This window comes from Brassica rapa, chromosome A06 (assembly GCF_000309985.2).
Source record: "Brassica rapa cultivar Chiifu-401-42 chromosome A06, CAAS_Brap_v3.01, whole genome shotgun sequence".
NCBI lineage: Eukaryota > Viridiplantae > Streptophyta > Magnoliopsida > Brassicales > Brassicaceae > Brassica > Brassica rapa.
In genome coordinates this window covers 12288225-12315624 of record NC_024800.2, presented here as the reverse complement: position 1 = coordinate 12315624, position 27400 = coordinate 12288225, and the positions used below count along the sequence as shown (strand labels likewise).

General features: G+C 34.1%; 3 protein-coding genes across 10 annotated transcripts in view; 1 reads left to right on the top strand and 2 right to left on the bottom strand.

Annotated features, from left to right (window-relative positions):
• LOC103873306 overlaps positions 1 to 27400 on the top strand; it is a 728778-nt gene that overhangs the window by 181706 nt on the left and 519672 nt on the right. The window lies entirely within an intron of this gene.
• On the bottom strand, positions 11688 to 19734 carry LOC103873431 (serine/threonine-protein phosphatase 6 regulatory subunit 3). Of its 8 annotated transcripts, none has more exons than XM_033272590.1 (20): positions 17835 to 18054; positions 17523 to 17626; positions 17301 to 17387; positions 17129 to 17204; positions 16927 to 17001; positions 16756 to 16809; positions 16411 to 16482; positions 16208 to 16324; positions 15833 to 15927; positions 15544 to 15752; positions 15047 to 15144; positions 14783 to 14886; positions 14509 to 14671; positions 14148 to 14270; positions 13716 to 13798; positions 13424 to 13562; positions 13319 to 13348; positions 13181 to 13251; positions 12400 to 13090; positions 11688 to 11945 (listed from the first exon to the last, which is right to left on the bottom strand). In XM_033272590.1, exons 1-19 carry the CDS (start codon positions 17871 to 17873, stop codon positions 12448 to 12450), a joined length of 2382 nt encoding a protein of 793 aa, XP_033128481.1. In that variant the 5' UTR covers positions 17874 to 18054; the 3' UTR covers positions 11688 to 11945; positions 12400 to 12447. The 8 variants fall into 8 exon arrangements, with proteins under 8 accessions (XP_033128481.1, XP_033128482.1, XP_033128484.1 ...); XM_033272591.1 differs by having other exon boundaries at positions 11688 to 11937; XM_033272593.1 differs by lacking the exons at positions 11688 to 11945; positions 17835 to 18054 and adding exons at positions 19474 to 19598; positions 19719 to 19734 and having other exon boundaries at positions 12158 to 13090.
• On the bottom strand, positions 24489 to 26988 carry LOC117125871 (uncharacterized mitochondrial protein AtMg00530-like). Its single transcript, XM_033272657.1, is given in 3 exon segments — positions 24489 to 24779; positions 24782 to 24808; positions 24811 to 26988. Coding segments are annotated over 3 exon segments (273 nt in total). The 5' UTR covers positions 24992 to 26988; the 3' UTR covers positions 24489 to 24714.

Below are 27400 nucleotides of genomic sequence, written 5' to 3'. Positions count from 1 at the left end.
AAATGACATAAATTTATAAATCAAATGTCTACTTTTAAGTTAGTTTATGTAGAGAAATTTTTTTGAGTCATTTCTCCAGCTAAATATTGATGGCGACGATCCAAGCATATTTTTTGAGCCAGTAATGTAACCAAGAGCCTGCACATATTCTGGTTAAAAATTAAAAATCATAGTTGATGTTCCAAAAATTTCAAATTTTTTTACATAAGCCTTTCTTTTCTATCGTCACCCAATTCTTCTTTTAATGACAACTACGAATGTTAAGAATGCATGCATGTAATAGAAATATTGCTGATAACTAGATTTTTACCCGCCCTTTAAAGGGCGGGTATATTTTTTGTTTTAAAAAAAATAATTTCAAGAAATTTAATTTTTAGATACAACCGCAAAACTATAATCATATTTTAAAATAAGTTTGTGGATACAAAATATTTGTACAAAACCCGTAAAAGCTGCAATAATAATCCAAAATGCTTAAAATACTGGTGATATTTGAAATATTTATTGGGTTTTTAACCAAAGATTTAAACAGAAGTAATTTTATGTTAAATTTAGGTACTTGTTCATGTATTATAAAATTTATATGTCATTTCTTGTTTTTATTTTTGAATTTTGAAAATTATAAGGTATATTTTAGTTTATATAATTTAAACGAATAGTCAAAGCCAAACTAAACCCGTAAAAATATGAACTGAAACAAAATTTATAAATATCTAAATCAGATTTAAATCACTACTTCCAAAAATTCGAAACCTCATTAGACTTAAGCCAAAATCTCATCACATAATTAAATTTTATATCTCATTAATGATAAATATTACAATATCACCAACTTAAAAGATTTAGGAGTCGACTATATATTTAAGTGGATAAAAAATAAGATTGATCATGATTTAATAACATATTTTGCTAATTTGTCGGGATTTTGTCTATTTAAAATATTTGTGTATTTAAATCAGTTTTCTTAAATCCAATTCGGATCTGTGGCTGAACCTATAAACCCAGTGATTCGATATGTAATCCGTTTTGAGTTTCAAGAAATATCCATTAATTAAAAACTTGATAAAATCCGCAAAAACCACAATAACCAGAAGCTGCATGTTGAACCTATGGGTGATCGATATATAATCTAATTTTTTTCTCTAAAATTTAAAATTTAATTTCAATGTTTGAATCAGATATTTAAATAATTATTAATTTTGATATTATTGTATTTTATTATATGTCGTAATACTAAGTTGTTATAAAAACTGTTTAAATTATATTTTATGTGAAATGAAAATAAATACTTTAAATATTAAAAATTTACTATATTTTTAAACATGGTAATCAGATTCAACATCTAGACTGTGTTTAAAACATTAATTAAACCATATTCTTCTTAAAATAATGTGGCAATATATAACAAAAGAAAATAATAATATTTAATCATCCGTATTTGGTATATACACCAAAAGAAAATAATAATATTTTTTTTTTCGTAACTGTCAACTTGAACAAAATGGTTCCCGAAACATATGGAAAAGTGGAGGTTACAAAATTATTTCATTAGTAAGAAAACATTTATGGTTATAGAATTTGTGTTGTACAATGAATAATTAGGTTCTAAATAATTGGACAAAACATTTATCAATTGGACATGATCCTATTTTAATAGTATTGATTAAGTGTGGAAAACCCCACAGTAAATAAGCAAAAATAATTACAAAATAAACATTGTCAAATTAAATATGACATGTTAGTCCAGCGGCAAATTTAGTAAATACTCTAGTTATGAAACAGTAAAGATCAAAAGAGGTTGAAAAAAACTCTCATTACAATACGTATGCAAAATGATATACTTGTAAATAATTTAACTTTGTAAGGTTATTCTTTATTTTTATTTCTTTTTTGGTCTAAATGTTAAAATTTATAAACATTTTCTGAGTTTTACATGTTCCATTAGCAACTTATTACAAGATAAAAATGAAAAAAAAGACACTGAAACAGTGAAACTGGAAGGAGCAACATTAACTAAAGGGAGCAGTAAACCAAAAATAAAGCTCGAGAAGAGAGTGAGCATCATTTGGGGCTGCAGAGAGCGATAACAACCTATCTTTCATTTGGCGGTCCACCATCCTGAAGAAGACTGTCGGCGAGTGACTGAGATCCCTGAAAATCCGGCCGTTACGCTCACGCCAAAAGGAGTAAACCAAGACCTGCAACAGAAGCTTCATAATAATCTTGACCTGCGAAGCATAAATACCACTATAACTCAAGGACATCAAGACTGCAGAAGAGATGTCCGATGGAGGAGAAGTAATAAATCTGCTGCAGTACAAGGACCAAATAGAAACAGCATAGGAACACTCAAAGAAGAGGTGCTGGTGGGATTCAACATGATCAGAACACAGCACACAAGCATCAGGGACAGTTAAGCCCCATGAAATTAATCGTTCTCTTGTTGGTAATCTCTTTAACACAGACAACCAAGTAATAAAAGAACAGCGGGGAATTTCTTTCCTGAACCAGACAACTTCATGCCACTCAACAATAGGAGAATGTTGACGTAATAAGTTCCAAGTGACTGAATTATTTGAGGCTCAAGCTAAGGGTCTACCTTTCACATGGACAAACAATCAGGATGATAACCCCATCTCTACTAGAATTGACCATGCTTTCATTAATCAGTCTTGGTCCTCCTCTTTTCCGGATTCTTATGCGGAGTTTTTGGAGCCTAGTCAGTCTGATCATGCTCCTTGTCTTTTTCACCTGCCATCAGTCAGACGGTGGGTTTGCAAGCCTTTCAAATTCTTTCCTCATGTTATTGATCACCCGGAGTACTCTCAACTTGTTAATGAGGCTTGAAACTGCAGTCTGATCACGGGAACTTATCAGTTCAAGCTTGTTCGTTCTCTGAAATTGCTTAAGGCTGTCCTCCGGAGATTGAATAAACGAAATTTCAGTGGTATTTCTCAGCGTGTTAAAGATCAGAAAGTTATTGTTGATGGGCTTCAGAGATCTTTGCTCACTATTCCTGATTCTGCTACAGCTAGAGAGAAGCATATTCAGCGAGAAAAACTTAATGTCTTACTAACAGCAGAGGAGAAGTATTACAGACAAAGATCTCGTGCTAGGTGGACAGATGTGGGGGATCGTAACACTGTCTTCTACCACAGTATGGTCACCCAACATGTAACCAGGAACCATATCCATTTTTTAAAAGATGGAAATGATAGGGTAATCTTCACCACAGATGAGCTAAAAACGCATTCGGCTCAGTATTTTCAGAGCATCCTAGGTGTTACTGATCTTCCTATCTCTTTGGCCCCTATGGACGAGATTCAGGACCTCCTCCCCTTTCGTTGTTCAGAAATACAGCAGGCCTACCTCTCTAGGACTGTGCTTGAGCCGGAAATTAAAGGTACTATTTTCTCCATGTCGATCAACAAGAGCCCCGGCCCTGATGGCTACTCAATAGAGTTTATTAGGGCCTCCTGGGACACTGTAGGACCGGATATTATCAATACAGTTAGCGCGTTTTTCAGGAATGGAAGACTACTTAAGGATTTAAATACAACAGCTATTGCATTGATCCTCAAAAAAGCCAGAAGCTTGCTCTCTGGGAGATTATCACCCAATCAGTTGCTGTAACATTATCTATAAGGTCATCTCCAAGATACTTTCCAACCGCCTTAAGCCTATTCTTCGTGAGTGTGTCAGTCCCAATCAGGCAGCATTCTTGAAAGGTCGCAGCTTGGGTGAAAATGTTCTTCTCGCTTCAGAACTAATCCGGGATTACAACAAATCGTCATGCCTCAGAAGTAGTATGCTTAAGGTGGACATTCGTAAGGCTTTCGATACGGTATGCTGGGATTTTGTTATTAAAATCTTAAAGACTCAAGGGTTCCCTGCTCTATTTGTTTCTTGGATAGAAGAATGCATTACTTCTCCTAGGTTCTCGATGGCTTTGAATGGGGAGTTGGCTGGTTTCTTTAAGTGGAAAAAAGGGTTGAGACAGGGCGATTCTATTTCTCCTTATCTCTTCATCATGATCATGGAAGTTCTATCTAGACTCTTGAATAAGGCTCAGATAGAGAACAAATTCCGCCTTCACCCTCTTTGTAATTCTCCTAGGATCACTCATCTTCTCTTTGCAGATGACTTACTGGTTTTTTCTAACGGCTCGAGAGCTTCGGTCTCTGGTATTAAAGCGGTTATGTCTGTGTTCAAGGACTGGTCTGGTCTGGACATGAATGAGGCCAAGTCTGAAATTTTCTATGGAGGTTACAATGATATCCAAGCTTCAGTTATGGCTGATTTATCGGGGTTTAAAAGGGGTTCATTCCCTACAAGGTATTTGGGACTTCCTTTGGATCCAAAGAAGATTACCTTTGCCACACTCCAGCCATTCTTAGAGAGAATCACTTCTAAGTTACATTCTTGGACTGTAAAAAACTCTTACTTTTGCAGGGAAAGTGAAGCTGATTTATTCAGTTATTTATGGAATGGTTAATTTTTGGAGTTCTGTTTTCGTGCTGCCAAAGCGATTTTATCAAAAAGTGGATTCTATTTGCTCAGCTTTTCTGTGGAAGAATTCTACTACCTCTGCCTCTGCTGCTCGTGTCTCCTGGTTTTCTATTTGCACTCCCAAAGAAGAAGGAGGGCTTGGATTGCGGACTCTTGAGGAATTTGAGTTAGTGTTTCGGTTAAAGAGGTTATGGAACTTTTTTTCAAATCCAGGTTCTGTTTGGGTGGCTTGGCTGACTACAAACGGGTTTAGTGGAAGAAATTTTTGGCTGGTCAGGGATTCCCAGCGGTTTTCAGTAACTGTTAGGAGTATGTTGCAGCTTAAACATCTCCTACCTACTTTTCTCCGATGTTCTATAGGCAACAGCAATACCGCTTCGTTTTGATATGATTTCTGGATAGAATTGGGCCCTCTACACTTGTTATTCGGGTCTACTGCTTCCAGGACGTTAAGGCTCCCACTCTCTGCATCTGTTTTTGATGCGGTCCGGGACGGTCATTGGAACCTCCCTCCAGCTCGGAGTCAAAATGCAGAAACTCTGCAAATTGTTCTCTCCACCATGCCGGTCCCTTCTCCTACCGACGGTAACGACTCCTACTTGTGGAGGTCACACACAGGTGGTTTCGGGTCCTCTTTCTCATCTTCAGTCACTTGGAACTTATTACGTCAACATTCTCCTATTGTTGAGTGGCATGAAGTTGTCTGGTTCAGGAAAGAAATTCCCCGCTGTTCTTTTATTACTTGGTTGTCTGTGTTAAAGAGATTACCAACAAGAGATCGATTAATCTCATTGGCTTAATCTCATCCCCGCTGTTCAAATAAAGGTACTTCTACTTTAATAAAATATATTTTTAAAAATAATTTAAATTAATTTTCCAAATTTGAACCGAATCCTCAAAGATCTGAACCGAACACGAAATCCCAAACAAACCCGAAAATAAACCCGAACGCTCACTCCTATTCACTATTATATATACTATATGTGTCATCATAGGCTACAAAAATATGTGTTATCATATAATTAATCGTATTTTATATGTACCATCAAATAAATAATCTTATAATTAATAATATTTTATACATACAATCATATAAATAATGACATATATTATATTTTTAAATTTCAATGTGAAATATAAAAGTCATAATTTAAGTTGGTGTTTGAAATTGGACTTTGTATTGTAGTTTTCTTATATATATTGGAAAATATGTTAGTAAAAATCAATTTTTGAATATATGTATTTTTGAATGAATTTTTGATATAAATAAATTTTAAATTATTATTTTGAATATTTATATCACGTAACATAATCCCATTACTTTTTAATACTCCATGTAATGGACTTCCAATTTTTTTAATAGCATAAACCCATTACTTTTTTTCTTAACTTACTGCTATCCATGTTTCCAAATAACATTATATTTATTTTATTACTACTATCCATGTTTCCAAACAAATACTAAAAGTACTTCTACTTTAATAAGATAGATATAATCAGAATTTAATTTAAGTTTTCTATCAACCAATGTTTTAAATAAACAAAAGAAAATAATTTTTTAACTAACATAATTAATAGCTTTAATGAACTAAAATAGTGTACATAGTTACATACCTAAGATGGTTGATATATTTTAATAAATATAAATACAATACTATGTTATTATTAAAAGTGATATTTTCTTACTATTTTTTATTTTTATTTAAAAATTATTTTCTTTTGTAAAATTGAATAGATAAATAAAAAAGTGTTTACATAATATAATAGATTGTATGTTTGGTTTGGTTATACAACTCCAAACCTATCAATTCTTCATGTTCTTTTTGTTTTTATTTTTTTCAAGATAAATATTAATCTTAGTACATATAGATTTCAACCAATTTTAATTTAAGAAATTTCAAAAATATATTAGTCTTAGTATAATAATTAACAACACTTTAGTATAATAACTAACAACATTAATCTTAGTATATTTAAAAACATAATTGGTTTTAATACAAAAACATTCTTGCAATCTAATGTACATATAATAAAAATAACCAAATCAATCATGTATCATAACCGAACCGACTAAATATTATATAGAAAATCACAAGTCTAACTAAACATAAAATAATATTATTTAAAATGATACTTTATGCATTTATAAAATAATTTAAATGTAGTTCATATATTAATTAGTTATAATAATTTATTTTATTTTGTAAATATTTATATCCGTACATGCGTACGGAAAAAACACTAGTCTCTTCTATATAAAGATAATAATCGCAAATTAAGCTTCGCTGAAAACAAAACTAGGTTCTAACTAGTAACCATTACAGGAACATTGGGAACAGATAGGAAAGAACGGAAAAGAATAAAATTATAGGAATGATGAGGAATAATAATTCCTTATCATATTTAGTGAGGAACAAATTTATTCAATATTTCTCTACAATAAAAATAATAAAAAGGAATGAAGAGGAAAAAATATTACTTATAAATAGTAAAATTTCTTAGGAATGTTGAGGAATTCATTTTCATTATTTGGTCACCACTCATACCCTAAAACAATTAATTTTAGAAGCTTATCCCCTATATATTTATTCTGGAGCATTGCAACATATTTTCGTAGCCACGTGTCATCACGAGAATGCTTCTTAGAATTGTTAGAAATATAAGTTGGTCCATATAAACATATACTATATTTTTTTATTAAACTAACTATCAAATTATTTAGTATTTTACAAAAGAATATTTTTTCTTTCCTTAAATAAAAGCTACGGAATTATCTAATATGGTTAATGTATATATGATAATTAATTATTATGAATAATACATATTTGATAACAATTTTTCTAACCTCTCTCTTTTTTGTTTAATTTTATACTATTAAAGAAATTAAACAATCACATTAAGCATTAATAAAAAAATTTAAATTTTTTCTTACATGTTATATTTTGAATTTTTAAAAACGACTATAAATTATTAAAAATTGTAAAAGTCTCACATTAAAATTTGGTGATCAATGATTTAACTTCTTTTTTTGTTCAAGCAAGATACAAATGATGATCATATATCGTAAGGGTGGCGTTCGGATACACGTTCGGATTCGTATCGGGTATTTCAGTATAAACGTATAAAACCCGTTCAGATATTTCTACACTTCGAGTCGGGTTCGGGTATTATATGTTCGGATTCAGATATTTTAGGCCGGGTTCAGATATTTAAATTTTGAAGAAGAAAATAAATAAATGATTCATTGTTTAAGTTTTTTGTATAAAATATATTTTAACTTATCTGGTTTTCTAATTTTTATAAAATTAAACTATTAATAGGTTTGGAGATAATACTTTAAAAATAGAAAGACACTAAGTTAGTTGTTGATTTACGTTTTATATCCAACTTTTGTTAATGCAAGAAACAAGAGCTTGATATATATTTTAAGTGAGTAGCAAATAATTTTGTCCATAACTATATACATATTATCTAATTTTGAGCAATAAGCATAATATAAATATTTTGAATAAAATGAGAGAAGTAAATTAGAAATATAGGGTTAAGTATACTTATGTTTGGTTATCTTTGGAATCCATTCGGGTTTGGATATTACCCGTTTGGATTCAAATATTACCCGAACTGGTGAAATAAGTAATCCCATATATATTAATCCTGGAGCATTACAACATGTTTTTGTAGCCACGTGTCATCACGAGGATGATTCTTAGAATACTTAGAAAAATAAGTTGGTCCATGTAAACATATAGTATGATTTTTTTAACTAACTATCAAATTAATTATTAGTCTACCAAAAAATATTGTTCTTTCCCTAAATAAAAGCTACGGAATTACCTAATATAATTAACATATATATGACAATTAATGGTTATGAGTAATACATATTTGATAACAAATTTTGTGTCCTCTCTCTTTTTTGTTTAATTTTATATTATTAAAATAAATTAAACAATTACATTAAACATATAATAAAAATATAGATTTTTTCTTATATGTTATATTTTGAATTTAAAAAAAAAACGACTATATATTACTTAAAATGGTAAAAATCCTACATTGAAAATTTTGTGATCAATGGTTTAACATTTTTTTGTTCAAACAAGATACAAATGATCATATATCGTAGGGGTGGGCGTTCGTGTATCCGTCCTGGTTCGTATTAGGTATTTAGAATTTTTGAGTATTTCAGTATAAAGGTGTAGAAACCGTTCGGATATTTCTACATTTCGTGTCGGGTTCGGGTATTTTATATTTGGGTTCAGATATTTTGGGTCAGATTCGGGTATTTAAATTTTAAGAAAAAATAAATAATTTATTTATTGTTTAAGTTTTTTTTTTATTTGAAATATACTATTAATAGGTTTTGAGATAAAACTTTAAAAAATAGAAAGACACTAATTTAGTTGTTGTTTTAAAATTTTAGATGCAACTTTTGTTAATGCAAGAAACAAGAGTTTGATGTGTATTTTAAGTGAGTAGCAAATGATTTTGTCCATAGTTATATGTATATTATCTAATTTTGAACAATGTGCATCATTAATATAAATATTTTGAATAAAATAAGAGAAGCAAACTAGAAATATAAGATTAAGTATACTTATGTTTGGTTATCTTCGAATATCAACTCGAGTTTGGATATTACCCGTTTGGATTCGGATATTACCTGTTTGGGTTCGGATATCCAATTTCTCCGAATTCAATAACCGTTCGGGTATTTTGCTACTTCGGTTTGAATTTTCGGATTGAGATTTGGGTATCAGATAAAATGCTCAGCCCTAATAAATCGTATGAATATGAAATCTCATTAATAGATATTCATATTATATATATATATATATATATATATATATATTAATATCATTTGAAATAAATTATATACAATATAAAAATATGTCAATTTCAAAATTTGCAATGAAATATTTTTGAGATCTTAATATTTTCATTTTTAAATTTGTGTTGAAAATTTTCATATTAAAAGTTTTGTGATTAACGGTTCATATTTTGGTTATAGCAAATATACAAATGTTAAAAAATCATATGAGTAGGAAGTGTCAGTAAATAATATTTGTATTAGATTTGAACACTAACCTGTTAATAGAGTTTGCCGGTGATTTTTTTCAAAATTTTGATTTTTAGATATGTATTTGGAGTAGAACTAATTTTTACAGATGTCCATCTTTTTAAATTGACACTTATGTAATTCACCGAATTCACAGAAAAAGTTAAAAAAATAAACTAAATTCATATCAATGAATAAGAGACGAGAACGGAACCACAATTTTATAGAGGTAGAAAATAAAATCACTTATAGAGAGTCAATAGTAAACAAATCGAGAGCAGAAAACCTAATCCTCTTTCGTCATTATACAATCGATATTGCTTATTTGGTTTTGGTGTTTTGTGTCAGCCGTAAAACTTAATTTTCTTTTGTGCGTATGAAATCTTAAAAATAATTAAAATGAGCTGTAATACATTAACTTTTCAACAACAATGATATATTTAAGAGACCAACATTGTATTCGTCATTTTACAATCGATAAAAATTACAATGTTGTAAAATGTTAAAACTATTTAATAAAATTATTATAAAAAATCACTACATGCATGCGCGCGGATTAGCATCTAATACTTTGTTAAGGGAAGAGACCAAAGAAAGAACTCTGTTCATAAGATTCGATTCACCGTGTGAGCCCAAGCAGAAATAAATGTGTAAATTTGGTGTGGGAAACAACGGTAATAAGGTCAAACTTTTTCTTCTGCGAATAATTTGTACCTTGTCGGGTTGGAATTTAAAAGGACAAGGGAAGTGGGTTCCATCGTTACATAGGTCAATTCAAACTTTACATCCATGAAGTTTCAGCCATTCATTGAATTGGTAAATTTTTCATATTAATTTTCTTTTTGTTACAGTTATTAAATTTCCTATTGAATTAAGGGTTAATTTGTGAACTAACCAATTTGGGAACAATATTAAGAATATAACATTATTTTGACATTATTTAATGGATAACATTAATGTTTTTTTTCTTTCCCGTTATAACCATGTGTGTAGAAAATAAACGGTAAAAGCAAAGATATTTGACAACGAATATAACATATGTGGTTAGCAAAAAGCTTGATTGTATTATACTAAAACTTCCTTTTGTACTATACTAAAACTTTTTTTTGCTGAATATTGTATAGTTAGGAAGTCAATAGTTAAACACCACTGCTTACTATTATATCATGTAATGTCGTTGAAGTAGTATAGGCCTCCAACCATATTCACAATCTGAAATACTAAATTATACTCCAATCCCAATCCCAACTTTTAAATAACCCTAAATTCTAATCTAACCATAAACCCAAATATAATCTGTAACCCTATTTTAAATAAAATCAAATTTTGAAAATATACAGTATTGTAGTATTTTGTTTTTTTTTTGTACAAGAAATAGTATACACTTCTATAAATAGTATATAACGATCGAATGAAAAGAAGACAATTGGACCTTATGATAAAAGATCGTATTGATCTTTGTAACATTTGTCCAACATCCACATAAAATGAATTTTATATTATAAACAATTACAAAAATAACAAAATAGAAGTTTCAAATCTGAAAATATAAGAAATTGTTCTATTCCAAAGAAATAATATAGTCTGCGGGTTTATCTTTTTCTTTGTTTTCTAAACTTGTCGACGCTTTTCTGAGAACAAAACAGATTATGGAAATAACCACTGAATCTTATTGGTAACGACGGTGATAATCTAACAATGGAAATCATAGGTGATATAAGAAAAAGTACATTCGCCGATAGAGATTAAAAAAAAGTTATGTTACACTTTCTGATTGATTCGATTTAAGTGCAGAGAAATATGTCAACATAATCATAGATCAAAGAATTTTGAGACTCAAACAATAAACTGAGAAAATAAGTTGAAGAGGTTGAACCGGTAGATATAAATGGTGTTTAGTATATAAGATACAAAATACGTTGAATATCACAATAAAAAAAAATTTAACTGTGAAGTGAATTATTAATTGGAAAACGTTATACAATACAATTTCCCTTGAATTAAACAAAAAAACATTAGAATCATCACCAATCTGACCATTATTTAGACACTATTATTATAAAATATATAAACAAATTTTAAGATAGAATATTACAAACATATATCCTATTCATGTTTCCAAAAATATTTTTAATCCATTGCTTTAAAAACTAAATCAGTTTTAGTTACATATTTCAAAGATTTCAAAAACAAAAGGTAAATCCATATTTGTTTGCTAATTTCAACCTCAAAAGTCACACACATATATATATGCATGTAAAATAATTATTCAAACCGGATACAAGGACATATCCTTCAGAACTGATCCCCATTTAGACGTCACTCATTCCCGCCACTGCTTCACGGGCTCGATCAATAACAACGTTCACCTGTCCAGCTGCAGCTTTTGAGATGGGTCATAGAATGAGCATAAGTTGTTCCCTTCATAGTAGCTCTTTTAACACTCATATATTGTGTTTGTTGTTATTCCGTTTTATCTCAAATTAATTTTTACACATTGCTGTTTCCCTATTTAGTTGCACGAATCGGCCACCATTGTTGTCAAAACCATATCCAGACAAGATTTTCAGTTTTTATTACCCAAGAAAGTGCAACCCAACCCTCACGAAAGTCTTTATAACAAGAGTCCCAGATTTAATATTTCAAACGTAATAAAAGACACAAGAAGGTATATAGCAAAAGCATCCAAATTTGTAAAATAATCCTTGACAGGGATATAGCAAAAGCATTCAAATTTGTAAGAACCTAAACGAGCAAATCAGTCACTTGGAGAAAATATTCCCAAAAATAAAATAAAAGATGACTTAGTAGTACTGTACATTCACACGTACCTTCCCTTTCTGCTAGGTAGTCCTGCAGACAACGATATGCCCACATCATCATTCAACCACGGCCACCTCCTGATCGATCTTCCAGTAGTTAGTGTCGTTGTACTCCTGCTGCATATTCTCATCAGAGCTCTCCTTTCCCGGAGAAGCTGTGGTGCTGCTCCTCTTCATTGGCCCTGCTTCTCCCACTATCCCTTCCTTGAGAGCTTGATCCATTGCCCTCTCGGTTCCTTCTGGCTCCACGCCCACGAACTCAACGTCTTTTTCAAACAATGAAGGCACAGGCGGTGATCTCGGGCTAATCTCACCTTCTGAGGATGAAGAACCGTTTGGGACTCTCACATCAGGCATCTTGACGTCATCTTCAGGAAACGGATCTTTGACCTGTGCAGTGGGAGAAGAAGCATCTCCACGTTCAACCCTTTCGGGTGACGAATCATCCGAAACCACATCTTCATCGATCTCGATACCTCCAGGTATGCTGTCTACAGAGACTGCTTCTGAGGTTGAAGCTGTGGCCACAAAAGGGTTCTTGCTTTCCGTAATCAAACAGTCTTCTTCATCTCCATTACCGGAAGTTTCATCCAAGCTTACATCTTCCATTGCTTCCTCCGAAGGAATCCCCCCTGCTCCTGTGTTCTCACCCAACTCATCTCCTTGGAAAGTGAACCAGTTCGAGTTTGCGAATAAATTGCTGCACCAAGAACAAATAATCATTCCACTGGTTTTAGAAGCAACAAAACCATTCAATGTTGGTTTGAATAAATCAGATGTGGAAGCTTACTTGGCCTGTTCATCACCAAGCCTTAGAGATGATACAACAACTTCAGCAGACTCGTCATCAAAGTAGACATCCTACAAAATATGTCACAGTCAGGACTATACTATGTCATGAGACACCAAATATATTTACAACGAGTACCTCTTCGTCTCTGTCATTGGAACCATGCTCCTGGAACCAGAAAGGTGGGATTTAGATCCAGCCAAAATGTTTTAAGAAATACTAGTCAAAGATATTAACAATTACCTCCTCAGCACCATTATTCTCTTGCATGTTGTATCTAAACTGGTTCAAGTTATTAGCCAAACCAGCAAGGTCATAATCCCTGTCGTGAACTTTGTCATCGTCACTGTCCCTAGTCCTATCATGTAATGCAGTTGGGCGTCTGCGTGCAGAAGTAGTAAAACGATCGTTATCAAGAGACAAAATCAGAAGTAGCACGAGTATATCGTTACTTTTAAACCCAAAGGTGTTCAGACCAAGTTTCCAATGATATCTCAAAACGCTGTGACAGCAAAAGGTTTGAGAAGAGACATACCCACAAACCCAGCGATAAACATTCTCAACCGTGTTTCGGTCATGCAATGTATTAGCTTCCCACTCGCCCCATTCGTTATGTTCCTAGAAAAGGAAAAATGTATGAGTTAGAATGTTGCATCTACCAACAGGATGCAAATATTTGTACACAAAATTTGAGGTAAGACAATGCCTAAATATTACAAGGAAAAACATATAGTTATACATGGATTACTTTATTATGGGACACATTTTGATGGGTTTCTCAGAAAGAATCCAAGTAATTTTCAAACAGAGTGGTCGAATAAATGCAAGCAAATATATGTATTCAGAGAACATATTAGCAAAGATTATTTAACTACACAAATCATTATGTGTAAGATATAAGCATATATACATATATTCACAAAGACCAATTAGCCCAGTTGTCTAACATTGTTGTTGAAAAGCGAACCTCAAGTAAAGTCTTTATCGAGTTACTGTTAGTTGACAGCTGAACAAGCTTGTTTGAAATTCTTGAGATATGACCGATATTTCCTACCCGCGGAGCCTGCTTTCCAGCAGCAGGTATCGTTGGCTGCATGAAAGCAAAACTGATTAAACCTGTAACTGAGGATACTGTCAGAAAAGTGGATATAGCTGCCGGCCATTTGGGTGTCTGATAAAGAGTAACAATAAAGAACACCAAGACAGAATTTGTTCAACGTCTTGTCATACGAAACTAGGAAAATATTATTTATATACTCTCCCACCATATTTTCTGACTAGATATCAGAGAGCATGCACATCAATAAGCAGGAGTCAGAGTTTCGTACCTGGTTATCACCAGAAAGGATTGGCTGTTTCTCTATTTTAAGAATTTTTCCAATCAAGTCACACTCACGGAGAAGATGGTCAATCATCTCCTCGTATTTGCTCTCCAAACACGATACTAGTATACTCTCTACCTGATGGTGCAGTGCATTATTATATGGGTACCTGCATAGGTAAAAAGAATCATTAAAAGTAGGATTTAGCCAAGCGAAGTTAAGACATGTCAAGTACCAAACAAAGCAAGAGTTTTTTCTTAATCCAGGAAGAAGTCTTTACTCGAAGAACAAATCAAGGACTCGTCTAACAGCTCCTGAGGTAGCTAGTACTTTTCCTGTAGCTTCACTTCGGGTTTTCAGTAAGACAGCAATGAACTCCACAATCTAAGAAAAGCCATCAGCAAAACCAAGGAAATCAATAAATTAATAATAGATCAGAGAACATACAGAATAACATGTGTAATTTCCAGGACCTGATCCCGTGTCTATCTTACAATCAGATCGTTTATTTGACAATAAAAAACATTTATGAATGAAACCTAACCTTCAAACGCTGACTGCCAAGGGGAGGCCTCAACTGCCCATAGCTTGTAGGTAACACCTTTTCATCAGATGTCACGTTCAAAAGTGCGACAAAGTCACCTACACCCGAGACAAAAACGCTTAAAGGAATCTTCATGTAAGGGGTTCACATAAGAAGTTCTAGCATATAAAAAGTCTAGGATTCAAATTCTATCATATATGTTCAACACGAATCAGAGCTTCAATCTATCAGGGTAGAAAGAACAAAGCATATACCCAGACACTACTAATACGAAGGTGGAATGGCATCAAACGAACAACCAAATAATAAAACTAGAAGATTTTCATTGTCTTGCAAACACGTACTGTCACGTCGAACAGCATAAGAAGTTACCAGATGTTAAGATGAACCAAGAAGATAGAATTGGATTCTAGCAATCACTAAAAAGTTATGATGAGAAAACAAACTAGCAGGAAAAACAAGAATAGAGCCCAATGAATCATCTGTGTGACACTAACCAAGTCTAGGCAGCATGGTGGCAATCGTCTCCGGATTCACAGAAATTGGAGACTCAAAGATTTGTTGGCCCCTGAATGAATACATAAAGGGAGAAGAAACCAAAGATCTTCTTGGGCTTAACAGCGAAATGCACACAGAGAGTGTGTGGACAAGGCTAGATTTGGACTGAGGATCTCCAAAAGCATGACCAAATATCCTTGCAACAAAACTGCAGACAAAACGATCACTGGATTATCTTGAATACTAAATATTTTCTGCATATTTAAGAGGATAAAACATCTTGCAAACCTTGAGCTAGAGAGTTTCGTAGCCAAAGGTGATGGTGCATTTTGAGCAATAGTGCAGAGTGTCTCAGCAGCATTTCCATGAACTTCGAGAGAATTCTGATGAAAACAGAAAAACAAAGATATAGCATGTCCGAAACTTCACATCAGCACAGGAGAATCTCTCCAAGTATCTATCTTATAAAGCTAAAAAGGTGATTTTCTAGTAGCTCCAAACAAGCAGCCTATCCATATAGAGAACCAACAGATCTTACGATTTATTATAATATTAAAGAGAAGCAAGCAAGCCGAAGTAGCTTATAGTGCCCATGCTTCCTTTATTCTAATCGTTTGCAGCAAAACGAAGGGGATAGAGGTAATTATTAAAAATTAAACTTACTGATGGGCTAAGCTTATCAACGATCATTTCAAGCAGATTGCTGTCAGCTAACCATTGCATCACATCCCCGTGGTTGGGATACACATGATCATCCGCACCAACCAACCGAACTAGAACCTAGAGAATTCACATGAACTAATTAACTTAAGATTGAGAATGATTACCCCATCAAATATAAGGATAAGAGGAGAGGGGAGGGTTACCTCCATAATGGACGTAATCCCGATCAAATCAACAAGTTGCTGGAAAACATTCTGATGGGCCTGTAGATGGTACTATAAAACATTAGCTACTAGTTTTATATGGACAGTAAATCAGATAATTCACATTTCACAAAGTAACAAGTTCCAAAGAAAAGGTGCGTCTCAATCATATATTGAGCTATTTAAGGATTGTTTAGATCAGAAAAATAAATAAAGGACAACAGAAAATTACAAGGGAATATCCTGCTTCATATGCATTCTACCAGTGTCTTATTTTCAACCAAAAATTAGCATGCTTTCGGTGTTACTCGAAAGAATTTCATAAAACATCCAAATAAAACTCACTTTTACATAATTCATCAGTGGGACAGTCTTCCTCAACATGAGGCATATGACAACCTACACCCAAAAGAGATAATACGCACAGTTCGTAAGTGTGGATGCATATAATAGAAACTAATAAGAATTGAAATTCTCAAAATAACTACTGAAGAACGTGTACATCGAAAACCTTACCTTGCTGAAATACCCAGCTAGCATTACGCTGTGGGAACGGTTTGGTTCCAAAAAAGAGAAGAGCAGGTCCATTAGCTGCATCAGTAAAGTGAAACAATTAAATGGGAACAGAGAAAAAGGAACACCAAACTCAAATTTAAAAGAGAAAACAACAAGTTTTTGCATCCATCATAACAAAGAAAGAAGAACAGTAGTAGAATACCTCCTCCTCCTCGACTAAAGTCTTCAAAATGACATCAATCTCGCAAGTCAAGACTTCAGAGGAAATGAAAGGAAACCTAATAGAGATACATGGTTCAAAATAGTTGAGAGAAATACTCTAAAATAAAGGGAAGAAATATCTGAGAGAAACAAAAACAAAAAGATGCACATACTTGAAAGCACGCTTGCTATCAGCATCCTCTGGAGATTCTTCAACAATAAAACGTAATAACTGTTCCACTTGAGCTCTTTCTCTCAAACTGCAAAAGAGCAAATAAAAAAAAAAAAGCATAAGAAGGACAACACTTGCTTGCTACTACAATTAGAAACTAAAACTTGCATTGAAGTGCTGCTGAAGTGATTGTATCAAAGTGAGAAAGGAAGGAAGAAATTACAAATTAATGAGACGGCTGTTCAAAGCTCTGCATTCTTGGATAATGTCTTCCTCATCCAGGAGTTCTTCGAGAGTGAAGTCTTCTTTGTCTAATATGGACTCGACCTGTTTTGTTAATCCCAAAGCAAAAAAGATGGATAAGAAGAGTGTGTCTTGCCTCTCCTCTTAGCAAGAGATTCAAAACATGAGGAGATCTATCTATCATTTACAAGCACGCACCCCCACAAAGAAGAACCGCGAATTAAAAGCTAAAGGATATCAAATTCAAGAGAAATCTCAAACATTTGAACCAAGAAAAAAAAGTTGTACTAACCGGGGACGCAGCAGAGAGAGCAGTCAACTTCCAGAACATGGTGGCTGATTGATGACGAAGACGACGAGCTAATCGGATCTCTCTACACTCAAATCACTAAATCGCCACAAGAAGGAGAAGAAACCCTAATTTCCAAGGAGAGGCACAAATCAACTTTAGAAAGGATCCAAAATAAAAACTAATCTCGGGAGATGGACATTTATTTATTATTATAATAAAATATATATATATATTATGTATGCTACTTGTTTGTGACTAGTTTGCACGCTCCTTTCCTTCTTCTGTCTCGGAGAGTTTGGAAACTTGATTAAAACCGGTTTCGAAACTTAATTATATTTCGGCTTTGAAGGCTACTGCTGAATAATAATCCAATATCACCAACATCTAGCTGTCCACAAGACTCGTCCAACGTGTGGCAAAGAAACCACACCCATAAAACGTGTTGGACGATTTCACCTATATCATTTAAATGGTTACATGACCAGTGTATATATATAAATATATATATATATATATATATATATATATATTTTTTTTTTTTTTTTTTTTTTTTTTTTTATAAAATCCCACTTTATTCAAATTAAAAAGGATTGGGTTACAAGGTAAAGACAATATTTACAGGCAATTAAAGCTAACCAAGAACTCTCTAGAAAAAAGTAAACCAAGTGGCCAAAACTGAGTCTTCTCCCTGAGCGATCGTTTGAGCCCGAGCTAATGGATCCAAGCGTAACCGAATGATTTGCTTAACCTCAGCAATAATAGCTTCTGGTGATCGGGCTTCATCGGTATGTATTCTTGAATTTCTCTCCTTCCAGATAATATATAGACAAGCCTGATGAAGCAGCCTCACAATCAACTTCACATTCTTCTCCCTCGCTGGATTCTTTAGCCATCTGAGACCATCTTCGAACAAGACTGGAGGATCCAACCGCAATCTACTTGTGAAAAAAGTCCACACCTGTTTACTGAAGTTGCAATCAAAGAACAGATGCTGTCTATCTTCATTGTGACCAACACACAGCACACAAGTTGCCGGCACTAACAATCCCCATCTTAAGAGTCTATCTCTTGTTACCATCCTATCTCTTGCTGCCACCCAAGATAAGAATGCATGCTTCGGAATACGACCTGAAAACCAAATCACTTCATGCCAGAATACTTCCAGCATGCACGGAAACAGTCTCTTCCAAGTCTCGCTAGTGGAGAAAGTCTCTGAACCATTATGACCACTAGTGACCCAAACATAAGTATCATCAACCTCTGAATTCAAAATTGGTTGCGCATCGGGCATACTATCTCTGAGCAACATGATGGACGGACTCCTACTTCTACTCCTCTCAAAACACCACCCATCACTTGTTAATGCATCTACCACCCTTGCGTTAATGCTCAATCCAGTAACAACTGGTCCTCTCTCCCCTACTACCTCAATCAGAGGACCCAGAGAAGTCCAATCATCCATCCAAAAACTCGCTGTAATCCCTGATCCTCTTAGCAAGAGATTCAAAACATGAGGAGATCTATCTATCATTTACAAGCACGCACCCCCACAAAGAAGAACCGCGAATTAAAAGCTAAAGGATATCAAATTCAAGAGAAATCTCAAACATTTGAACCAAGAAAAAAAAGTTGTACTAACCGGGGACGCAGCAGAGAGAGCAGTCAACTTCCAGAACATGGTGGCTGATTGATGACGAAGACGACGAGCTAATCGGATCTCTCTACACTCAAATCACTAAATCGCCACAAGAAGGAGAAGAAACCCTAATTTCCAAGGAGAGGCACAAATCAACTTTAGAAAGGATCCAAAATAAAAACTAATCTCGGGAGATGGACATTTATTTATTATTATAATAAAATATATATATATATTATGTATGCTACTTGTTTGTGACTAGTTTGCACGCTCCTTTCCTTCTTCTGTCTCGGAGAGTTTGGAAACTTGATTAAAACCGGTTTCGAAACTTAATTATATTTCGGCTTTGAAGGCTACTGCTGAATAATAATCCAATATCACCAACATCTAGCTGTCCACAAGACTCGTCCAACATGTGGCAAAGAAACCACACCCATAAAACGTGTTGGACGATTTCACCTATATCATTTAAATGGTTACATCACCTGTATATATCTTCTTCTTTTTTTATAGTTCATCTAGGTGATATCTAATTTATCAAATGTAGATTTTTTATGAAAATCACAATACTAAAAGCAGCATTTTCTCAAAATCTATGCTGCTACGTCATTAAAAATAATTGGCCAATCACAACATTTTATTTTTGTTTTGGGTCTCAATAGTCTGGGTTTGGGTACGTGAATTTACTAAACTATATTCTGTGTTTTCATTTCAGGCCTATCTCTAAATATAATGCATTGAGGCCCGGAGGAATCGCATGTCATCATCATCTAGGTCGTATCTTCATCTTAAGGCCACCGCTTTTTCTGAGATGGAAGTCGATGATAACGCCATGGACGTTACAACGTTTCATCTTGCTCTTCTTTACTTCTTATTAATTCGTGATTTCCCCACTCTTCAGCATTCAATCCGACTCCTTCTCTTCCTGTAGCAACTCACTAGAGCTTCGGGTATAAATACCTCCTCATCCAGAGATGAGCATCACAGCTTCGACGAGAACCAGAAGATCACTCTGTTCAATTTCTGGTTATTACAATGGCGAATTCTCAAGTCCTTCTTGCTGATTTGAAAGCAGGACGCTGCTCCAACGTCGCGGAGGTCCAGTTGCTGCGATTCTGGGAAGCCAGAAATGTGAGGAAAGGCGGTGAACTGACGAGTGTTTACATGTTCTTTGTCGATGAGAATGTAAGCCTCTTTTCATAGATCTGATTTCAGACAAGAATATATATATATATTTGGTGTGGTAGTCTTATCATTGTTCGTCCTTTATGATCAGAGTTCAAGGAAAGGTTTGATTGTGTCCTACCCGCATCCAGCTTTTACCAACGTAATCCGGTGAACAAGGTTAGATTTCAAGTGTGATTAGTTTTTATTGATCTTTTCCTCATTTAAAATGAACTCTGTAACTGTATTAAAAAGCAGAAAGAAGCAGCTTTATAAAGATTTTAGTACGTATACTAGAATAAGGGTGGATAGGAGAAATAAGATTGGAGAATATTAGTTGATTTTCAGACTTAATTTTGTTTGGATGCTGCTTTTAAATGACCAAAGCAGAGACTTAAGACATGTATGTGTGCCATCATGATGCCCTGATTGTTCTACAACCCATAAGTTTTCATTTCTTTTTTTTGTTAGTTAAACACGTGAAAGCTAAATGTTAATAAGTTCGATTTAGAGTTGTAAACAAAATTCAAAGTTATAATATTCCATATAGTTGTATAGGCTATTGACTTTTAAATATTCCCTCGGTTACAGCATTGAAGACGTTCACCCAAACGGTGGAATCAAGAAATTCAAATCTTCTGTCTACTCCAACGTAACCTTCGTCCAATCATTTTACTCTTTCTTCCAATCATTTTACTCTCAAGTCAGTCATGACAGTATCGAGTTGTAGCGTGCACTGAGTCTCCTAATATACTTATATCTCTCTTATACTTTTCAGTTTATATTTTCCTTTCGTCTAAATCAAAACTGGTTCGCCAATCCAATTGTTCTCAAAGTCATGTCGCTCATACAACAAGGTGAGATGGCTTTGTCTGCAAATCGGTTTTGAAGGTTACGAGTAGCTCGAGGTCATCTTTCATGACTCCAAGGGATTTGGTCTCTGTGCTCTGATCAAGTCGCAGTTGGACTTAAAACTCACTCCTGCTGCATGTGCGATCGTGCTCTGAGTCCAGTTTCTTTGTCTACCCCCACAAAGTCATCATCAAGACTTCTTCATCTTCACATCTGAGTGATCTTCTGGAGCAAGGCTGCAGACCCAGTTGGGACATCACCAGAGCCTACAACTAAGAAGCCAATGATGTGTACCAATCTTGAGTAGACGTTATATTGGCTCTCAATTATCGTTCAGCCCAGCTGTCATCATATTTTCATAGTTTATGCTTCCAGTTTAATAATTGTAAGGCTTATTAGGTCTCTCTGTCTATGCAAATATTTGGGCTTTGATATTTTAAAATTAAACACTTATACACCTAAGTGAGTCAAGAACACAATATTTCCCAGCTTCTTATTTCTCTTCCAAACACACTCTATCAAAGGTAAATTGACTCTACAGGAAATAGCTTTCCCCGACATACAACGTTTTTTTAAAACTTCGGAGATATAAACATAAGAGCGTAGCTGGGTGGATGTCGTCCACCTGAGTGTGAACCCAAAGTTGACCTTCAGTTCGTCAAAAGCTTTTAACACAAGAAAAATTCCACAAAATGTTTGAGCGTTTTTCAGTTTTGCCAATTTTGTTGATCAGACGTAACAACGACCACATACAATGTTGTGATATCGATTAACAGCCCAGACATGTCACTTAATTAGCCAATTGGCATCTTATTAAAGAGTCAAATATAAATATATGGATGCCCAAAACTACATTTCTAAACGGAAAACAATACGGCAATGTACGCACTGCGATTAAACTATGTTTGGCACATGACTTTGACTCTAAAGAACGATTATCCAATTACCACCATCCACAGATAAAATAAACTAAAAAACTATTAATAAACAGCAAAACAATTTAATCCATGGTAACAGTAAACTAAATGGAATAATCTGGAAAAAGAAGTTCAAGTCTTAATTTACAATATACATTACAAACTAAAATAAAATAAAAATGCAACACAATAAATATGAATTCAATATTATTTTGAATACAAAGTATTTAACCAATATGTCCATGATGAATCCTTAACCTATTGTCGCATCTATGACATGGACAAAACATGTGAGGATTGTTAATACTTTAAAAGGAGAAAAAAAATTGTTATCTATTTCTTTTGGAACATCGATTTTGCCTTATCCTTTAAGATCAACTATATTTACTTTGGTGCAACTATCACCTATTTATTTATTTTTATTGAATCGATTAGTGAAAATGATTTATGATATTCCTTTTTGATCTAAACAACTTCAAAACAAAGTAATTCATTACAATCACTAACGACTATCAAATTGTTACAAAAAGAAATTAAAATTATTAGAAAACAAGACATACGAACCCGGCGCGTAGCGCCGGAATACCACTAGTTATATTTTAAAGATCTTCGAACAAGGCTCGATTTGACAATCCAAGCCCAGTATATATGATATATCTACTATGGGGCATTCCTTCTACAATCTTTCTTCCTTTGTTCGGGTCAAGCATTCCAAAAAAATTGTGTGTAGTTTTAAAGGTCCATCTTAATATGTTAAATTATCAAAAAGATTCGTTGCCAAAAAAAAATTATCAAAAATATTCATAACTAAATAAACCTAATTTATTTATTACAAGACAAAACAATAAAAAATATGTACATTCACCACTAATTTTGAGATATTTTTTCTATTTGTTTCAGGTAGTGTTTTAAAAACCGGACCAGATGTTGATTCGGCATTGTAACTAGATCAATGGTCGGACCGGTCCAACTGGTTCAACTAGATTTTAAATTTTAATTAAATTTTATATTAAGTAACTATTATATGTATAACATAAAATTATTTTATAAAATTTTATATAATTATTAGAATCTAAAAATGATATGAAAACAAAAAATATTTTTTTACAAAAGTAATATAAAATAATTTATTTAGATAGATACTTAGAAAACAATATGAATTTTTTTATGAAATATTTTTAAAATTTGCAGTTTAAAAAAAAATACTTGAATTTGAGAAAATAGGATTTTAATATCAATCTTGATCACTGGTTTTAGCGAGTTTTACCAGTTTTTGACTGGGTTTGCCAATTTAACTTAAATCTGGTTTTTAGTAACATACTACCTCTAGAGCCAAAGATGGAAACTAAATAACAAATGCCTTACCATGAGACAATGATGAAAGAAAATTATTAAGACTTCTTAGGCTACATAAACTACCATGAAAGATGCAAAGCAAACCGATAGAGGAAACCGAGAGAAGCGAGAAACCGTTGAAGGTCCAAATTATTAGGGCTGAGAGAAGATTTTCAAAGATAAATTCCAACAAGGAACCACGAGCATCCGTCACTCAAGAACAAGCTTCAACTAACTGAAGCCACAAGAACACGAATCTCCGCCAGAGCAGCAGCCATGTACTATTCACTTCCCCGCCATTCTTGTAACTGTCACCTTTAATCCGCGCAGGTGTGTCCGCACCCCCTGAGTGGACGAGAAAGAAAGGATTTCTCGGAGCAACCCCCTAGGTTCCAGACCCACGAGTCAACTTTCCCGTATGAGCATTCGGTACATGTATCAGTCCGTGGGAAGAGTGAAAGGGTCACCACTACTGAGGATCTCCCCCCCCCCCCCCCCCCCTCTTAGATAGGTCGTCTGAGGGTTCGCTGCAGTTCATTGCTGTGCTTACACACAAGGCTACCCTTCTCTGAAAGATACGCGGGACCACCTACCACTAGTCTTCGACCGGAGGGGTTTATTGCACAAAAACGTCGGAAGGCAGGCTCCCGAAGAGGGAAGCCCAACGAATGTCAGATGCAAAGTTCCGCACCTCATTAAGATCATATTGGCATACTCTCCCAAAAAAAAAAGAGCAGACCCCATTGAAGACGAGAGTAAGGGGTTCCTCCAAGGCCATTTCTGTCCACCGCCCTTCTGGCGGAACCGTACATGGACGTTACCGCTCATACAGCAAGCAGTTAGCCTTCCTCTACAAGAAATGGAAATGTGGATAAGTCGAATGAAATCGAGGAATTCGGTTTTTCTTTTCAGACATGATAAGTAAGAGTATCCCTTTCACAAAAACCTACGGATCCCCCGAGGAACGGCTGCCACTTCAGCACCTTGTGATCTTTGAGAAGATCATTACGAGCCCTTTCCTAGAATGTTTTTGTAGATTCCAAAATTCCATAGTGGATCAGGACGAGAATAATTTGGGAATCCATGGCATACTCATCCCGAAGCTTCCGCTCTCCTCTTGGAAGGGCTTTTTTATGGATAGAGAGATGAGGAGAGGTATTTCTTACTCGACTAAAAGGAGAGGGTAGCCTCCCGTAAAATAAGAAAGTATGAAAAATTGGATTAAGAGACGAAAATTCTTCAAAGAAAGCCATATAAGTTGTATCATCTATTATATTCCAGCCTGACTGCTCACGTCGGGATAATCTTGATTTTAGAATACCTTTAATATACTTTGAAATATAAGCTCCACCCCCTTCTTCACTGCGTATGCTCTCTTCTCTCTCTCTGCGAATGATGCCAAAAAGAGTTCAGCTTGCAAGCGAAGTCTCATTGGCCGTGAATCAGAAGCTACCATGTTCTAACTTGCACTTAGTCAATTGGGGGGGGGGGAAGATTAACCACAACAAATCGTAAACATCAGATCGGACCTTTAATAACAAGAATTTGATTAGCGTTCTTTCTTTTAGTTTGAACAACAAAGTCCGGACCAAAAATATCCCAAGTTAATCTGTAAAAGTCAGCTGGAAAACCATCCGAGCTAGGGCATTTGTCGAGCGGCATGCTGAAAAGACAATTGACAATCAAAATACTCAAAAATCAAACATAATTGAGCTAAAGCTCCAGTTCCTTACAACTAAATCCATAAAATATGTCGGTTAAAGACCAAGGAATGTCACAACTTTGCTATATCGAAGCTTCACACATGACAATCAACATGAAACCCAAAGATCGAGCAACAAGACTTACCGAAGACAATTCCGCTAAATGAGGAGATGCCACATAAGCTAAGATAGACAAAGACTCATTGAATCCACCGAACATCACAGCCTCAAGACCAACCAAATCCAGAGAGTCAAAGAACTCTAATTCACAATCCAAGGCTAAAGCCCCGACCAAAAACTAAGAGAAACCTCGAGAAGAACGACCACAAGACAAGGAGAGGAGATCCGAGAACGCACAACCACCAAAGACTCAACTGGAAAAAAGCTTCACCAAAACTGATGGAAGAAGTAGAGACCCACATCAAAACAGGTTTAGTCCTGCACCGCGCACCAGAAAACAGTTTGAAGCGGGAGAGACATCCCAAATCAAGCAAGCAAGTGATAAAAAAAAAGATAACTTCTCTAAGAAATCCCAAGCCATCAATACCTCAGAATCAGAAAACAGACTCAAGACTACATGCTAGCACAAGAACACAAACTTGGCAACCTAGGATCAGCCATAAACATGAGGTACACAAGATTGAGCATGTACATCAAAGTTTTCCTGTAGAGTTTGATAAGAGAAACTCAGAAACACAACACAAAAGTCGACATGCCATTCACCCATCTAATCTTCATCCGAGCTCAGGTATATGAGATCCGACCATATAACCTGTCTGAACCTCACCATAAACTCAGATCTGAAGCCACACCTAACGAGTATGCCTAGAAGCTGAGAAGGAGCCTACAAATACTTAAATAGAAATGAAGTGGGACAGCTCCCGGAATTTGTTCCCTAGGATATTTTCTTAGGGTTCTTCCGTTCGTCGTGAGAGAAAGGTGAAATAAATTTTGTAAATAAAAAAGTGGTACAATGTAAATTTTCTGTCTTGTAAGTCTGTAAATGAAAAATGTTGCTCAATGTAGATTTTCACCTTGAATACCTTGACACCATTATTCTATTATGCAACTACACACATTGCAAATAACCGCATGCTTCATGAAAGACAAACATATCAAAAAATGCATTTAAAATAAAAATATCAGAACCGACTCTGGATAGAGAGAGATATACAAGCATAAAGCTTTCCACCTTCAAACTTCTTACAAGATAGACCACCTTTTTAGTTAATTGTTTATTAGGTAGGTCTAGTGGCAAGAGGCTTAACAAAGCTTATATCCAGAAAAAATCCGAACTCTTATGGACAAAATTGGATTGTTAAACACTTAAACTTGAGCACCGTGTCGTGTATATAGAGAATAGCATATTAGTAATTACATGCTCATAATACATACGCGTATATAAGCTAGAGAATTGTATACTTCTAAATTATAAGCTACTCTGTTTCAGTTAGAGGAATAACATGATGTTTAATTACTACTAGATTTTGACCCGTGCAACCGCACGGGTGTTTGTTTTCACATTTCTATACATAAATTATTGCTTTAGAACATAAGTGGTATATATTTTTAATGTTAATCATATACTTAAATATTTATATAACTATTTCAAATACAATAATTTTATAATTTACATGTTATAATTAATTAATTGTTTAAACTGTATGTACTTACCACTTCTTATTATATATTTATCTTATTGTATTTGCATTTAGTTATTAAGCAAATTCATATATTAATGAGAAAATATATTTAAAAATGATTTTGTATTTAATTTATGCTAAATTCTGACCCGTCTTTCAAAACTGGATTTCTTTTTACCAATATTTTTATACTTATTCATTTTAGATAATTTATTATTGTATATATAAAAGTCTAAGATATGTTAATTTTTAGATATGTATTATATAGTTTGTTAATTTTAAGCTGTTCTATCATCATATAATATTTTAAATAAAT

What these genes read in the sequence shown, in the direction of transcription:
- LOC103873431 (XM_033272593.1), bottom strand. Translation starts at nt 19,512, where the DNA reads ATGTTCTGGAAGTTGACTGCTCTCTCTGCTGCGTCCCCG. An exon ending in CGATAAAGACTTTACTTGAG is followed by an intron (nt 13,799 to 14,147) that starts GTTCGCTTTTCA and finishes TTCCTTTTCTAG; the next exon opens with GAACATAACGAATGGGGCGA. An exon ending in GTTTATCGCTGGGTTTGTGG is followed by an intron (nt 13,563 to 13,715) that starts GTATGTCTCTTC and finishes TTCTGCACGCAG; the next exon opens with ACGCCCAACTGCATTACATG.